The 17,977-nt window shown below is 39.1% G+C and overlaps 1 protein-coding gene across 1 annotated transcript in view; it reads left to right on the plus strand.

Moving 5' to 3' along the window:
• The first annotated feature begins 903 nt into the window (after positions 1-903).
• The window catches only part of rab6ba (RAB6B, member RAS oncogene family a), a 126,627-nt gene continuing 109,553 nt past the window's right edge, over positions 904-17,977 (plus strand). The window contains exon 1 of the mRNA XM_034140902.1: positions 904-1,139. Within this exon, the coding sequence (XP_033996793.1) occupies positions 1,070-1,139 (70 nt within the window). The 5' untranslated portion in view covers positions 904-1,069. The remainder of the gene's footprint in view (positions 1,140-17,977) is intronic.

The raw sequence follows: 17,977 nt of genomic DNA on the forward strand, positions 1-17,977 counted from the left end.
CTGCGCTATCCTCTCCTGCTTAAAGGTAAGACATGCACACTGCCACACTCACACTTAGGTAGGGCCACACCTCATTACTGATATCAAAATCCTTCGGGATCGATTAAACAGATTTAGTGGGTCGTCTGAATTCAAACAGCAGTTAATTGAACCTGGTTCTTCAGGAGTTAATAGAGGTGAGATCTTGCTGACGTTGGTGGATCTGAGCCAAGCAGTAAACTTACAAAGACTCAATAACTTCTGTTAGGTCAATTAGTAGGTCTGAGTAATTTGCCGGAATAAATTATCAGGCCTCCCGAGTCCCAAGACAGGGTGATTGTAGCTTGGACCTGGAATATACAAATCTTTGATACAAAGCCTGAAAACTAACTTTATGGGAGTGCAATACTACATCACTAAAGTAGCCTTTTAAGTAGACTAAAGTAAAATATAAGCTTGACACACCCAAATGTGATGATGCCAAGTTATGTATTCATATTTTGAGTTGAACCAAGAGAAGACGTTATTCTAAATACTTGAACTTGGGACCCCGCTGCAAGTTGAATTATTATTTTAATTACACAGCCAGGCATATATCACACGAAACAAAAACATTATAAAACATACAGATATAGGTTAATCATGGAAGAAAGAAGTTTCACAAAATACTACATTTTGTTATTGCTAACTTTAAATGTATGAACATGTTTTTCTTGCCAATATCATGATAAAATGTATAATAAAAAATATGTGTTACTTTCTAGGTTTTTTTAAACCAGGCACCACATTTTCCTCACTTTCTCCACTGACTCACATGACGTCATTTTATATCACGGCTGTCAGTTTAACAGAGAACGAGGAGAGGCCGCGCATGCGCAGGCGACCTTTGGTGAGAGGAAAAAAGGAATACGTCACGACCCGGTGCAGCAGCAGTGTGTGTTCCCATCACGAAGAGAGCGCGACGTTGAACGGAAAGCAACATCACCGCCTTTTCTACCAGGCATCTTCACCAACCAACACCGAACTCGACTGGAAACACACACAAGTATACTCAGACTGTCCTCCAGAGTTCCCCCAGCTCCTTCTCAAAATGTCCGTGGGCAGTGACTTTGGAAACCCTTTAAGAAAATTCAAACTGGTCTTTCTGGGGGAGCAGAGTGGTAAGACATGTTTCCTTCTCTACTGAAGTTCATTTCTGCTATAGTGTGCCAGTGAACCCGCTGCACCTGCTGCCAGCGGGTTACAGAGGAAACGGCCCGTCTACATAGCTCTGCGGCGGGTATACGTCTCTTTTTAGTTTAAATTGAAGTGTATTCACCGGTGAATCTGTGTTTTCAGTGTGTGACAGTGGGAGTGGGAGGGCAGGGCATTCTTTTAATCAAATTAGCAGCCTGTAAGGCTCCACACAATGGACCGGAGTGTGTGAATTGAAGCCTACGGTCTGGACGTTTAACAGGAAAACATAGGCTGTAAAACGGCTTAAATGTACGCGTTTTAAAGCGTTTAAGGTGGCCAGTAGTTTAAAACATTAGGATGATATATAAGGGTAAAGGGTTTATACAATTGCATAATGCTCGGTTAATGAATGTGCTTGTGTGGGTTGTGATGCTGTGGATGACACAGTAAGTTGGTAAATATTTATGTTGTTCAGACACACCCAGGTTGTCAGTGGCGATGAGATAACTTGTGTCTGCAGTCTGCTGCTGAGGCTGGCCAAGTTCATGTTCTTACATGAGGACATGTTCTAATCATTATTGTATGGGTATACACTCTCTGCATGATACACAATTAGACATGATTGTGACATAGATATGATTTAGAATAATCTCTGATCTGTCTTTATCTGTGCCTCCATCTCGAGCTTTACTCACCCACACCCCCAGATATACTCTCCTTATTCAAGCTTCGATGTGTCAACACAATTGTTTTCCACAAGATTACTGGCTGGGACATGATTTAAATCTTTAGGTTCACGTTATCTTTTGGACAGGGCAAGTATGTTTTATGTAACTATTATCTAATTCAGAGGAGCAAAATGAACCACATTGTTCACGATTCAGTCCTTCTGTATTGATCATCCAGTATAAGGCCATGCATGTATCGTATATTGTTCTTTTTACAGCCTAACATACTATATCTGATATTTTGGTAATATCGGATATATTTTCTTTAATATTATGTACAACCAAGCATTGGCTTTACGGAGAACACATACTGACAAAGAATGATGCCCTGTGTTTTTCATGGTTAAGTAAAAAAAAAAGAGATTATTAATTAATCATCATTTTTGTCAAAAATTGCAATTATTCTCTGGTTCAGTGCATTAAGGAGTTTTTACATTTAAAAAAACGATCAAGATGTTAAAGATGACTCTTTGTTAAACTCATCACTTTCCCCTCTGACTTTCTCACAGTACACTAATATCTAAATGAAAGAGTCTGAATGTTTTTGATGGTAAATCATTGTTCAATTAGAAAGATAGATAGATAAAGTATTAAAAATGATTATAGGTTTTCAGAATTGAATCGTATTGATGAAATCTCCAGCGCGGTAAAATGAATGAGTCTATGTTTTGTATGTGTGAATCATAGACTGGTGTGAATGTGTATGTTTGTTTTGTAAAGCTTCAATTCATTTGTTTGAATACAAAGAACTCATTGATGATCATTTAGATGCTGTATGAGCTTCTGTAGTAGCATCAGAGCTGCAGGTTAGACAGGTTTAGAATGCTTTCAGGTTTACTGCAGCTTCCTTTCTTTTGATCTCTTTGAAATTGGTTCATTTGTTCTGTGCAGTATGTCAGCAGTACTGTACACTATTTTGAAATCTAAAATAATTACCAATATGTGTGTGACATGTACAAACAGAAATTGGTTATAACTGACATTAGGCCTGAATTACTGTATGAATGAAGAACTTTTTTCCTTAATGAATGATTCTTCATCATAAGCAGTGTAGGACATTTAGTCATTTCAATTCCATAAAATGCAGATTCCTTTTAGTCTTTGTTATAGCTTGAACTCAATTGCTCATTCAAAACTTTTTTTGACTGGCAAAGGAAAACTGATGAGGACATGTATTAGTGTTTCCGTCCATCTATGTGTCAATGTGTAATATTCCTTTAACGATCCCAGGTCGCAGAATGAGCTTCTTCCATCATTTGGGCTGACATTACCCACTGCATGGTAATAATAATTATGGTAACAGCTGTAAAGTTTTATCAGCAATCAAAAACCTTTGGCCTAATATGATGTTGGAGGTTCGTAGATACAGTAGTTGGCCTAATTCTGTGGCATCATTGGTAAAAATTGCTTGATCTGTGAAGCAGTAATGGGTCCCCCCAGTCTGCGATCGGGGGACTTTATTTGTCAACCAGTGCTTAACCAGACAGTGGCAGCGGCCGGCTCACTTGTGATTGTCTCTTCTCCGGTGGAGCAGACATGTCTCGTCTGCCATAATTGCAGCTGGTGTTCAGGCGGGCGTGAATCCCGTCAGCCCTGCCACCATCATTTATTAATGTACACGACTGGACTCAAGGATGTCAGGGACGGGGGCATGAGTACAGAGGCTGCCAGGAAAAGGCCACTTGTTCTTTCTGGGTTGATAGTTCCTGTGTACAGTGAAGGTGGAAGTGTCTGAAAAATATTCAGACACTTCCACCATCATGGTAAAGGGAAAGATGGCATGATGTTCTGTTTTTAATAAAATGATTGTCACAGAGGTGGGGGCTCCACATTAAGTGGGTGGAAGCAGGCAGAATGTTAAATGAGCTGTCAGGAAGTCTCTCCTCCTACGTACTTCTCAGGGTTTTTTTCGACACTGTCTGTACAAAGCAGTCTGGCTAAAGATTTCCTTTACAAAGCTGAAGGCTTTAAGCAGGCCAATCAGCTGATTCCAAGCCTGTGTGCCCACTCTCCTGACGGAAACAGCCTTTTGAAAGTTTCAGTCTGAGAGCTATCAACCAGGACACTGTTGGAACGTCTTTAGATTACTGCTTTGCATTTACGGGAGAGCAATTGTCATAGATGTGTTGCTACAGGCATGTTTTCAAAGGGAGCAGTATTAGTATATAGTATAGTAAAAGCTAATTGTTTGGAGGTAATCCTCTGCTACAAGCCTCATTTCACCTCAGATACAAAAATGGGGATACATTTGGTAAGTGCATCCGCATGGCTGCCATAGGATTCTGCTCAGTGAATCAAAATGCCATCTTCCATCTTTCACTGCACAGAGATTGCCATCGCACAAACTAGAGCTGGCTTCAAAATACTGCTGAATCACCGGACCGATATGCTTCACTGTAGAGCTGGGTTTGTTGTTTAACGCATCAATCACAGCGTCTCAAGGGAACAGCTTTCTGAGCAAATGAAACTGAGTTTTGGCTTGCTCTGGCAGAGAGCAGCCGACACATCTCCTCAGTGAGGCTGTGAAACCAAAGATAAATAGACTGCATACTTACCCACATATGCACACATCACTAACCTGCATTTTTTTGTATACAGAGAAACAGAAGCCAGGTCACATATCTGTCTGGATTGGTATCACCACTAAAAACTGGAATGTAAATTACAGTTAAGTATAAGTGTAGCTAAATAATGTTTACAGTCTATAATAGATGTATTTCCATCTATGTTACACCAATGGTTTATAGTTTAATCCATAAACTGCTTACGGGATTAATGTATGTGGAGTAGGGCTGCCCTCGACTAAAGATTTAAAAAATCGTCAATTTAGGTGATTAGTCGACTAATCGTTGCACGTATATGATATATTCATATTATTTATTTTTATAAAATGGTTTCAGTTTCAAGGGGCTGATAAAGAACGTTATAATAACAGCATGGTACGTTGTGCGTCACATAAAATCAAAAATCAAACTGTAATAATGAACCTTTGAAATATAAATTAAATGTTACACGTACACTGAAAAAAATGGGGAGTAAGATTTACTTCATCTCGGTAATAATTTGCACTCAGAAAACCTAAGTAGATTTTACACCGTATATTTCAAGTAAACTTTACTTACAGTTAAGAAGTGTCTATAACTAAAGGTACTCGCATAAACTTTACTGTCAATTGTCTGTCTTTGTTAGTAACTGTTACTCACTATTCCATAGTCATTTCTACTTGCAGTACCTTTGCTCCTAATTACAAATCTCCAGTCAAAATGTGTGGCTTTTCAGGTTGTTTTTACTTACTATTCTTTACTTTTATTGCAAAAATATTTAAGTAATATTTACATGTAATTTCTTCTACCTTTAACATCACAGCTCTATATGCATTAGTTTTAAAAAATAAGCTTATTTTTACACAATCTTACATTAAGGCTACTACAAAACATGAAACAACAAACACTTTTAAACATAAACTTTATTTCCTCATGGTTTAAGCAACAGCTTACAAAACGTTCAATATATAAATATAAATATATATATATATATATATATATATATATATTAGGGCTGTGCGATTATGGCATAATAATAATAATCACGATTATTTGGGTCAATAATTGACATCACGATTATTCATTGACTTTGAAAACATCAATTTATTGAACTTTAAAAAAAATACAAATAATCATTTGAACAGTATCTTATAACTGTTGATTACCCTGAACGTATAATTCAACTGAAAAACCAATAAATAAAATAAATGATACATTTATATTTACATTTAAATAAATAATATCAAAATAATAAATACTAATAAACAAGATCAACAAATATTTTGGAGCGCACTTCAACAAGCTAATAAACATATATAAATATGATAAATACAAATAAATTAGATCAAATATGTTGCAGTGCACTGTCACAACCTAGCAAAGCAAAATAATCGTTTTTTCCGATTATGTTGTTTTCGTAATTGTGGCAGGCCAAAATCGTAATTGCGATTAAAATACGATTAATTGCACAGCCCTAATATATATATATATATATAAAAATGTTAAAGTACAAAATTGTGAATACATTTTTCTAATTAAATAAAAACATGTTACTATATTTTTAGCTGACAATTGTTTGTCTTACTCAAAAAGCAGTTTTTGTGTAAACCTTTAATCCAACATTTTTAACTATGAACTAACTAAATGAACTGAAGTTAAAATAACAATATTTATAGTTACAGTAGAGAAGAAGTACACAGTGCTATGAATAAAAAAAGGACCGTACCAAAAGTTTGCACCTAGCTTAATGTACTTCTGTTAAGGCTAAAAGTTTGGTGTGCAAGGCCTATACTTTAAGAAACATCTTTAAGAAATGAAGCTCAAGAGTGTATTTACCTCTGTGGGTCAGCCAAGTTCATGGCATAAGTGATGCCCATGAGCAGTAAGCAATTTATTTTAGTCTTACTCAAAAAGCAGTTTTTGTGTAAACTGTTGGAAAGTTTTAACTATAACAACAAATCGTATTTAATGATTTCAAAGAATATTTCTTTTAAATCTTTAATCCAAAATGTTTCACTATGAACTAACTAAATGAACTGAAGTTAAAATAACAATATTTCCATTTTAAATGGAGTTGCAGTAGAGAAGAAGTACACAGTGCTATAAAAGAAAAGGAAAGTTTGCACCTAACTAAATGTATTTCAGTTTAGGCTTAAAGGTTGGTGCGCAAGGCCTGGACTTTAGGTGACATCTTAAGGGAATTGAGCTCAAGAAAGAGCTTCTGGAAGACTTCAAAAGTCTATTTCAACTTTGGTGGGTACGCCAAGTTCATGGCATAGATTATGCCCATGAGCAAGAGGCACGCGTTTGCCACACTTTTGCACTTATAGAGCACCTCAGTTCCCTCGATGACGATCCACACATTACCAGCGGTTGTGTCTCCCTGCGCTGCACTGTCGCTGACAACAAAGATCTTCAGGACTTGGTCAGCATAGTCCTCCTTTACGATGTCTTTGTTTACATCCTGTCAAAACATGTGAATCAGGGTTAAGATACATTACACTATAACCTTTCTTGGAAGTAATTGTACAGAAGACGATTTAAGTAGATTATCCTTTAACTCGAATAAGGATGGGGTAAGTTAATGAAGGGAATTTATATGAACTCTTATTTTTTTGGTCCAGTAATGACATAGGTGTGAATGCAGCTAGTTTTATTAAATAGTAAATAACAATATGTAAACTGCATTAAGTATATAGCAGAAATTAGGGGGTGTTTGGGTTTAAACATCTCAACTGTCAATTCTAACATATTTTCAATCAGAAAATGAAATCGAGAAAGTATAGAAGAAAATCTATTAATAATAAATCAATTACAGTAAAAAAAATATATTTTATGTTAAATGTATTTAATGCTAAATGAATTCATCTGAAGATTTTTTTTCTCCACATTATGACACAAGTTGCTCAACTATAGATAGATATTTATTTAGAAATATTGAAGAACAGACAACATTTTAAACATGAATTCAACAATCATCAGAACATTTACCTGGTAGTCTTTGATGAGTTCCTCTGTACTCTCTCCAAGGAACTCCATCAGGCAGCGGATTATGGCATCTCCCCTACCTTCAACATGTTGCTGTTTAAACAGACATGTAAATTAGTATAGAGAATACTACATAATTGTAAACTATATAAAAATACAGGAAGCAAAATGTATTGCCTTGTCAATTGAACATTCTACCAAAGATGGCACCAACCACTGTAGGTGCAAGGATGCAAAGTAAGAGTTTCTAAAAACTCATGTTTTTGATCAAGTATGATATGTAGAATGAAACCAGCTTGGTCAGATGCTCTGTTGGCTTTGGCTTTTGGTCCGGCAGGCCTGATATTAATGATCTGTATGCAAACACTTAAAAGAGACTTGCCTTGGTAAAATCTGACTGTAAAGCTACTTGTGTAAATTCACATTAAATATCAGAGACATTTAGCAACACTGGCATGACTAAATTCAATCTTTTTGAATAACCTCTTTTAAGCACGGCTCAAATTTACCAACACATTTTAAGAGAATGCCTCACATTTACATTGTAGTCTAAAAAACAGGCAGTTAAATCACGGGGAGAAGTGAGAACAAACGTAATAACTTCAAAGATGCCGAAAATGTATCTGTAATGGCCGGCGCATTCAATTATAATTTTGTTTCGTCAGTAAAAATAATGTCGTTGTATGCATTTCAAAGCTTGGAGTGAATCCAGCATCGGTTTTATTTTTGAGCCTGCAACCCCGCCTTTTTTCCCAAATATCTTCCGCAGTTTGGGGATGTAGAAGTCCAGTTTCATCAAAAAGGTTCGCTCCAGATGAAGAGTTGTTATCCTTCTGAACTCCTCTTTGATCTTAAACAAAAAGGTGATACAAAAAAACCATGTCATTAATGTAATGCAAAAAATAATGCTTTCCTAGCTTTCCTAGTGTGAGACTGAATTAGCAAGGTGATAAATAAAATGGGAAGTGAGTGTATCTTGTTAATACCTGCAACATATACACAAACCACTATCACAGCACCAGGTAGAAAAACACATGAAAGCTAGATTTACCTGATGTTCCGAGAACAGTGCAGGCCGTTCTCTCTATGAAGTCTTGGACTGCAGGGCAATGCTCGACAACTTGTAGTCTTCGATATGAAAAAGAGCTTTCCATTTTCTCAGCAACAATCTTCTCATTGTTTTTCTTCTTTATTTCTGTTAATAAGTCTACTCTCTCCTTCTCCAAAGTGTCCTTTGTCTCCCCAAGTGGCAGGTAGTTTACTTCAGCCTTTTGATGCCTTTTGGACCCTTTGCATTTGACTTCTGCCTTTTTTATGTGAGTTCACCTCCAGGTCTGGACAGGCAAGTTAACGGCATCTCAATTTTGCCCGGTAATTGCCCATTTTGTATTTTACCAACCATATATGCCATTAAAAGACCCGGGTTATTTGAGGCATGGGTACTCTACCAAGGCTTCTGCCAAAGCTAATACTTGGACACCGTCAGGGTATGCGGTATAAAAATATCGTCTCTGCACATTTTTCAAGTATGCTACTTGTCTATGGGCTCAGAACAGTCTCATAATACACACATGCACACAGAAGGATTCACACTTGTATTTCATGATCCGCAAAAGGATTCACACTTGTATTTCCGGATCCACACTTGTGTTTTTCAATGCACACACAAATGTGTTCCGTTTCATATACATGTAAATAAAATCCAAATACAGAAAAAAGTTTTACATATGTATTTTTGATCCTCACATATTTGTTTTCCGTTTAAATCCCCTGCACCTACAAACACAAACCGCTTTCTGTGCATGGATCGCTGTGCATTCGTGTGTGGGTTTTTTGAGACTCCCCTGACGGTGACCCGATTCGTACTTGTAATTGTTTCTATCTATAGCCAATCAGATGTCTCCTCAATTCTAAGCCAATCACATGAGCGCGCCCCCACGAGGGTAGATTTCTTGCATTCATGTCACTTCATATACGCATTTTGCGTAGTCCGGAGCAGGGTTTCCGCGGACAGAATTTAATTTTACCGGACAAATTTGAAACTTACCGGTCATGTTTCAATAATAATAATTATAAGAATTGTGTAGCAGCGTTTCCGTTAGGTAATTACCGGACTATGACCGGATAATAACACGGGAGTAAGGATCATCTCTTTTCCTCTCTCCCTCCCTCTCTCCTGACAGCCCGTCAGTTTCTCATGCAGCTCGCTAAAATTCACTCGCGTTTATGTCCATATCGATCAGATCCAGCTCTCCTGATCGGCCTTTATAGAGAGCACCGATCAAACTATTAAGAGTGAATATCGGCCGATAATGACCGGCGGGGCTCTCCCCGTTGACAGTTCACTGTCTAGCACTGGCTTCGTAGTGCACTGATCGATTAGGCTAAGCTAACCTGTAGCTGCTCCCTCCACACTCACAACAACTTCATACAGACATAAATAAAGCAGCTGTATTCGCCATACAGGAAACACACATTTAAAACAGTTTTGCCTGCCGTTTTTGTGTACACAAGCATTCATTAATGGTTCGGAAAGTGGCACTGTACCTTAATAATATAAAGGCTTGTATTTGTGTGCATTTCCTGCTCGGAAAGTGGCAATGTACTGAGAGTGGAGGTGTCCTGAGATTAGCGCCTGCAGGCAGGCTCCATGGACCTGTCAGCTCCGGACAGCGCAAAATGCGTACATGAAGCGCTACGTCATGAACGCAAGAAATCTACCCTCGTGGGGGCGCGCTCATGTGATTGGCTTAGAATTGAGGAGACATCTGATTGGCTATAGACAGAAAAAATTACAAGTACGAATCGGGTGACCGTCAGGGGAGTCTCAAAAAACCCACACACGAATGCACAGCGATCCATGCACAGAAAGCGGTTTGTGTTTGTAGGTGCAGCGGTTTTAAACGGAAAACAAATATGTGAGGATCAAAAATACATATGTAAAACTTTTTTCTGTATTTGGATTTTATTTACATGTATATGAAACGGAAAACATTTGTGTGTGCATTGACAAACACAAGTGTGGATCCGGAAATACAAGTGTGAATCCTTTTGCGGATCATGAAATACAAGTGTGAATCCTTCTGTGTGCATGTGTGTATTATGAGACTGTTCTGAGCCCATACTTGTCAGCCTGGGATTGTTCACAAGGGTGCCATCCTTTTGGTAGGCCTGGTTGCCTGCTTCCAGCAAAAGGTCTACATCATAAGCAAAGGCAGGGATTTGAAACTTTGCAGGCCACACCTGAGACCGGCAAAGTGTTCCACTTTCACCAGAGGAGGAGAGAAGGATGGTGTACTGAGATCCAGATGAGTGGACATAAGAATTATGGGAAGATTCTTCTGCTAGGGAGGAGTCAACGTTGGACACTTCCACGTTACTGAGATTTAGTACAATTGGTTGGGTTTGTACAACCTTTAATGTTCCCTTGTCTTCTACTTCTTCAATGCAGCTCAAAGTGAAAAACTGGCCACCAAATTCCATGTCTTGATACATCACGGAAAACTCCCCTGGAATATGAAATGTCTCCTTAATTTCACAAATAAGGTCCTTGAGTGTTCCGGGGATGCCCGAGGGAAGAACCAGTTTGCGAATATCATTATCTTCGAAAATGATCCGGAGCTTTGCTGGGGTACCCATCTCTATAGAAGAAGCTGCATCAGAAACAGATAAATTAAAAATGTATAAATATAAAGAACTGCAAAAACCTTTGTGTGGCACCTAAAAGGACAGGCAAATGTGGTGCTTTAAGGTAGCTAGTCGTCTTCCTGCCAGAGTGTATGCAGCCAAAGGATAACAATCTGCAATCTCTCCTTGCTCAAGTACTTGCACATTGCTGGTGTTCTCCAACTCGTAGCTCCTAAGATGCTCATTGTACCATGTGTTTTGTAGTTTAACAGCCATGGCCAGTTGGTCATGAATTACCAACATCTGTAGCACCTCTGCAAAGTCAGGCAATCCTGCGGTAGAACCACAACACACCAACATCCCAGTTGCATAGATGGTGCCTAAAAAGCACACATTATTTGCAACATGTAGTTTTGGGAATCTACACTTAACTTTGTCTTTTATTTCATCCTTGAGTAGATCTAAAGAGACCTCTATTGTTTTTGTGACTGAGTGTTGGTCTGACTGCATTTGATTCATGGAGACGGTGTGCAATCGTCCGCTGGTCCTGTTTTCAAGGGACAACAAGACATTCCTGAAACAACCTGTTTGTCTGACAGCTCTTTTAAAGAAGCTATGCTTCAAATCTCATTGTCCACAGGGCACCCAAGGGGCCAAATTCCCGAATGAATCGCAAAGTTGCCAGGGAGAAGACGAGGGCGATTTGTTTTATCGCTCCATTTAAATGGGAACTGACGAATGGAGTCATTGAGTTCCACGAGAGAAAAATATTTGTTCTTGATGAATTTATCAAATGATAATGCCAACTCCACTGGAACAATACCCTCAAGCAGGTCATGTAAAACATCTGGAGGGTAACCAGATGTTACATGGAAATGGTCAAGTTGTTCAGATAGTGCACACGGTTTTTTGACACCATAGCAATGTGTGTGATTCAGGCTAGACAAAGCTGTCTGAACATGCACCGCATGCTGCTCTTCAGTTCTCCGTTGAAAAAACCCAGATCTTACTTCTTTGGCCTGAAACTCTGACCGCTCTCTGAGACAAAACCGACTGACAGGAGAACCTGCAAAGCTCTCGACAAATCCTGCAACAGAATGGGCTCCCAAATTACCACACTCACCACAGTTACTCTGACGTCTTTTCCTAAATATGGTACAAAAAGACCATCTTTCTCCAAGCTTTTCAGACCTGTTAATAGTGGCTCTAAAATGCTCTGGAATCCAAACCTCTTGCTGTCCTCTGCCTTACACAGAATAGCTAAATAAATCGAGTCCAATGTTGATCGTGACTGCGCTGGAACATCTCCCAGCACCAAATACACAGCCGTGACTTTGTGCTTTTTTCGGGAAGTCCCAAGAGGATTACACACCTCAAAGTCATCAGTGTACAGAATTATACTAATTCTTTCCTCTGCTGAGAAAAATATCTTTGTTCTGATAGTGAGATGCATCATGAAAGGACAGGTATTGGGATAGTATTATTTTTTAAACACTGCAGCAGGGTTTGCAATACCGGTACATACTGGAATGTTTTTTCTTCTTTGTTATCAAGTATGTACTCTTTTGTTTCAACCACTGAAAAATGTTCCTTCGTGAATTGACGTCTCTTGAATGAAGTAGTAAAAGGTCCATCTGTTCCCAAAGCTGAATTTACAGGGTGTGGCTCGCAGAGATTTTTCACTAAATCTGAGATACAGCTGCATCCAAATCACAGTTATGGTTCTTTACAATTGACTCAACCACATCTCTTAAAACTGGACTGGAGGCAGAGCAGGAAAGGAACTGAAGCTCATCTACTATTTCATCAATACCAGTGTGCGAAAAAGCACACGTCCCACCGTCCGGGACGTGTTATTTACAATGTCGGACAAGTAGATCTTTCAATTGACTTGTCCGGCGGACAAGTGATGTTTTTAGCCCTCATTTATGGACAAATTATTGATAAACTCAGTTTACAAAAGGCAGAACTCATTCGCAAATTGTCCGTGTCCGCCATTGTTCGTTTAGAAATGTTATTTTCGGTTCTGCTTGTCGATTCCTAAGGAAATGCATCTCCCCGCTTTCTGTACTGTTAGACGGGGGCGGGTCGAGGGGGGGAAGTGTAGCACAGTGGCAGGGTTGGGAAGCAAAACTCGGTTCCGAGTAGGAACAAATAACAATTGTCCAGTACCGGGATTAATAAGAGTTGTGAGGACAGGAGGCGAGGCCGAGCCCCGCGGACCGCAGCTCTCTCTCTGTGCTCCGGATCATCTGATCGCTGCACGGTGCAGTTCAGCGTCTCTCTCTCTCCCTCTCTCTTTCTACACACAGCGGACCCGCTGCCCGTTTAACAGCCTCACATTTGTCAAACTTTCTTATGTTCTTTCTTTAACCTGTTACGCACCATCCGCCCGGTACCGGGCGGATAAACGCGTCATTTGCAGGAAACAACGTCTAAGGGATCTTAATATTTAATAAAACTATGAATGTTTTATATCCATGTAACGGGAAGAAACTCAGCTAACTGATCTTTTTAATTTTTTTTTTCAAAAAAAACCCACAATGCTAACACTCAGCCTCTGAATTAACCACGAGCGAAAAAATGTAACCTAAAACGGCACTTAAACTCACAATAACTCCCTTATTACTTATCCTAGATGCACAGCCAACCACTCGTTTTTGGTGTCCTGGAGACACTGAATCTAGTGGTGCCCACCTCAACACTCAGTGATAAACATTTGCGACGCTATAAATGAAAGCGTACATCATAACATGTGGAGCTAAGTAGCTAGAAACGCTAACATGGCTTACCTTGGTCAAAACTGGTCTTCAATGGCATTAAAACGATAAAAAAACGATGCTGCAGTTAATCCATAGGTTCATCCAATGTGTCTGTGTCCTCTTTGAAATGATTTCTGATAATCCATAAGCAATAAAACTGCTTTTTCGTTTCCAAATGCCAGAGCTAGAGATAGGTCCACTCTGCTGGACATTTACATGCGCGAAGCCTCCACCTCTTCTCTTCACAACGTGTGTGTGTGGGGGCCTCCCCCTTCGATTCTATTGGCTCTAACGGTCAGAAAGAGGTGTCAACCATCCAAATCGACCAAGGGGGGCCAGAGATATGGAAAAAAAAAACATTTTCACCCAAATCACCTCAGAGGTGGGGTGGTTTTGGCTAAACCTCTCTAAAAAGGTCAAATGTCACTTGTTTTGCATCAATCTTGATACAGGGTACTTATTATATGTTGTACTTTGGATTCCTAAAGCTTTTAGTCTACTAACCCATCATCCAAGGGTAGTTTTCACTATCTGTAAAAAAGAATTTTTGGACGGACACTATCATTTACAGTTTTTTACTATGTAAAATCTGAATTTTCTTTAAAATAAAAAACATTTAGATTGATTCTGACACTTCTACATCCAACTCACAGATGTAACCTTGCTTTGATAAAAGAAATTATTCATATAACCCTTTTAGAAGTTAAGTTGTAGTCATTTGTTTTGGGCATGTCATTTTCGAGCCTGAAACATGAAAAACAGGCTTGGTGCTTAACAGGTTAACACGTAATGAAGGTTATTAAGCGTTTTAGCTCCTATGTTGTTAATATTGACGCCATTTCCTTTATGAAGTAAAGCAGCCTCCCTGTCTGTGTCCTCGCGCTGTCCTCACATCCCCCGACCCCCAGACTCGGAGGAGCCCAGGGATGTCCGTATTGTTTATGAAGCAGGGTATAGAAAATACATTATTGAAATGAAAATACTATTTATTTACTTTTGCAAACAGTGAGCAGCTGGGCAGCTGCAGCATGTGTATTGCAGGACATGTGTAAGCATGCAAGCGTCTTTGAGTTGTAGAAAAGCGCTAGGCCTATAGGCTATAAATATAATGTATTATTATTAATATTATTATTAGGCCTATGTGTTGGACATGTGTGGTTGGACTCTGTCTCACAGGCAGGTTGCAGTGTAACATCAGAGGAGACTGGGCCAATTGTACATTCTCAAACTGCACCACATAGAACTAACTAAACAATGCAGAGATTATTTTTATATAATTTTATTCAATAACCGTAAGAAATTAAACAGTATGAAGTGATTTGTAAATAGGAATACAGATTTGACTTAATGTTTTCATAAATATGTTTTTCTCCCAGTTTGTCATGGGACTTATTTTTACCCTCTCAAAGAACCGGAACCGAAAAGCAGAACCGGAATCGAAAAGCAGAACCGGAATCGTTAAAATCCAAACTATACCCAACCCTATGTGTGATGCAGTAAAATCCTACCGCTCACTTACGTTAGCGGTGTCGTAAAAAACGTGGGGAAATGTCAAATACGTTGGCGAAGAAGAAGATTTCAGTGGCCCCAATTTTTGTCCATTCTGGACAAGTGAAAAATGTATTCGGACAAGTAAATTGCCAAACTCACTCGTCCATGGACAAGTACTCTCTAAAAACTTTTTCTCACACTGAATACACTTGTTTGGCACATTGAAAGTGCCAAACAAGTGTTTTAGGAAGAGTTGGCCAAACTTCTCTTTTATGAGCCGAGATAAATCCTGTGGTTCCTCAACAAATGTGCTCAGGATCCTCCTCATCTTCTCAATGACTCATTCTGAGCAACAGTGGGATCAGGGTATTTTAAAGTATTCAGTGCCATATGGAGAATGTTTCCTGTGTTTATGAGAAGCAACGGTAGAATATATATTGGTTTTGAAGCTGCAGTTTTTGAACACACATGCGACAACTTCATATCTCCTCAAATGGCTGCAAGATGCTCAATATATTGTCTCTCTGAATGAAAACAACTAGAACTGCATAGTAGACAACTAAATGAAAGAACTTCCCTTGGTGTTGCTGACTCGTCGTGCTGTCGGGACAAATGGGCACAAAGGGCATTAAATGTTCTAAATGAACAAGGGCAATCATTGTAAAGACAAGGGACTGACTAGCTCCGGGAAAAATGTTTTAGCCTGTAGTGCTTTAACAACCCTACCCTTTTATTTGATCGAAAGTTACAAGTTTTACACACCCATCTCATCTTATGGAAACTGGAAAAAAACATGAATAAATACAAATGTTAACCTTTTCAAATCCAAACCATGTTACATAAACATTTCTATGTCAACTTAAATGTATAAAAATAGTAACTTGATAAACTTACTTAGCATTTGTTGTCGAGAGAAATTGCTGAAAGGTTAATTTCCTTTAGTAGCCTGTGAAATATAGAAAATACAAAATGTAATTTAAATGAATGTTTTTTTCCCCATCATTTTACATTTAGCATTGGTTTGTATTGTGTTGACTAAGGACTCATTTTGACCACTTGACTTCAATGTGGCCAGTTAGATTGCAAATGTTTATTTTGAAAACATTTCAAATTACCCAGCTATACACAATATGAATATTTTGTAAACTTACCTGCATAGTCAGGTATCTTTCATTACTGGTGTATTTTGACTGCTGACACTCACTGCTGGAGAAAAGTAAAAACAACATCAACCATCAAATCAAATGTCTAAAAGTGAAAAGGGAGTGGAACAAATTATACGAAAGATGAGCTTACACAATACAAGGACGTCTAGGTTCAACACCACTGACATTAGCTGGCATACAAGCCTCTAGTTTGAGGAGTTACACTGGCATGAATAGCCAATAACGCCATAACCAGTGGGTTGATTTTACATAAGATGTGCTAAATTGTGATATGTTTTGTTATGTTGATAGAAAATTACAGATTGGCTATGAGGTTTTGGTCATATCACATCAGGTCGCTGTTAGTATTAAATACTGGCTGCACCACGCAGCGTTGCACACAATCGAAAGCTGTATATAGTAGCTGACACAGACATGTCTGTCCTGGCACCATATGTGACAAAGGCTTTTTTTCAAGAAGCTGATGTTGCTCGCTGTCTAATGGGGCATTTCCACCATGGCGCGGAGCGCGGTTTAAGCGTGCCGTGTCGTGCCGGGCCCGTTTTTGGTTGCGCTTCCACTAGGCCTAGTTCCGGCCCGGGGGTACTTTTTCACCTCTTTTCTGGCCCGACAAAAACGTGGTTCTATCGGGGCCAACAAACAGGGCTGAGTCGGGCTGAGTATGCTAAACTAGAGAGAGAATCGCTGGCAAGGGGGCTACAACTACAACAAGATGGACATATTTGACCGTAATTTAATTGTAATACACGTTTCAAAATGATGCCGAAGTAACAACATACTGATACCGGTTAGTAAAAACCATGAATTAATGCTTTGACAAGTCTGCAGACAGACGGCAGGCGAAAAACCTTTTTAAAATGTTTTCTAAATGGGGATTGGCTAAGCTAACGCAATATATACTCCGACCGTCCACACTCACAACAACGGCCTATACAGACATAAATAAACCAGCGACTGTATTCGCCATGACACAGACAGTCTGTGGTTTGTACTTGTTTAACTTTTGTCTAGTTTCTGAACAGATATGAGGAGCTGTGAGCTTGAGTGCTAACAGCTAACGGCTGTGTTGTTTTTCTGGGGTTCTCACTGAAGATGGCGTCACGGCTCCGCCTACACTGCGTTACTATAGTAACTACCCCAGTTCCTAAACTGTAATGGAAGCGCAGCATGAAGTGAGCCGGCCCTAACAAGGCCCAACGCGGCCTAGCAGTACCGAGCGAGGCCGAGGCCGACCGTGTGGTGGAAATGCGCCATTAGTATACACTACTGATGGGAATTCCGGCTCTTTTTAGTGAGCCGGATCATTTGGCTCGGCTCACTAAGAAGAGCCGACTCTTTCGGCTCCCAAACGGCTCTTCATTTGACCACATATACCTTTTATAATTCAATCAAATGTAGTCCTGTTTTGACTAATGATGTATACTGTACGTGTACACATATACCGCTTAAATTATTCAATACATCCTTTGTACTGAAGTACTGTATTCAAAAGTAAAAATTAAATGTTCAACATAAAT

This window comes from Trematomus bernacchii, unplaced genomic scaffold (assembly GCF_902827165.1).
Source record: "Trematomus bernacchii unplaced genomic scaffold, fTreBer1.1, whole genome shotgun sequence".
NCBI classification, from domain to species: domain Eukaryota; kingdom Metazoa; phylum Chordata; class Actinopteri; order Perciformes; family Nototheniidae; genus Trematomus; species Trematomus bernacchii.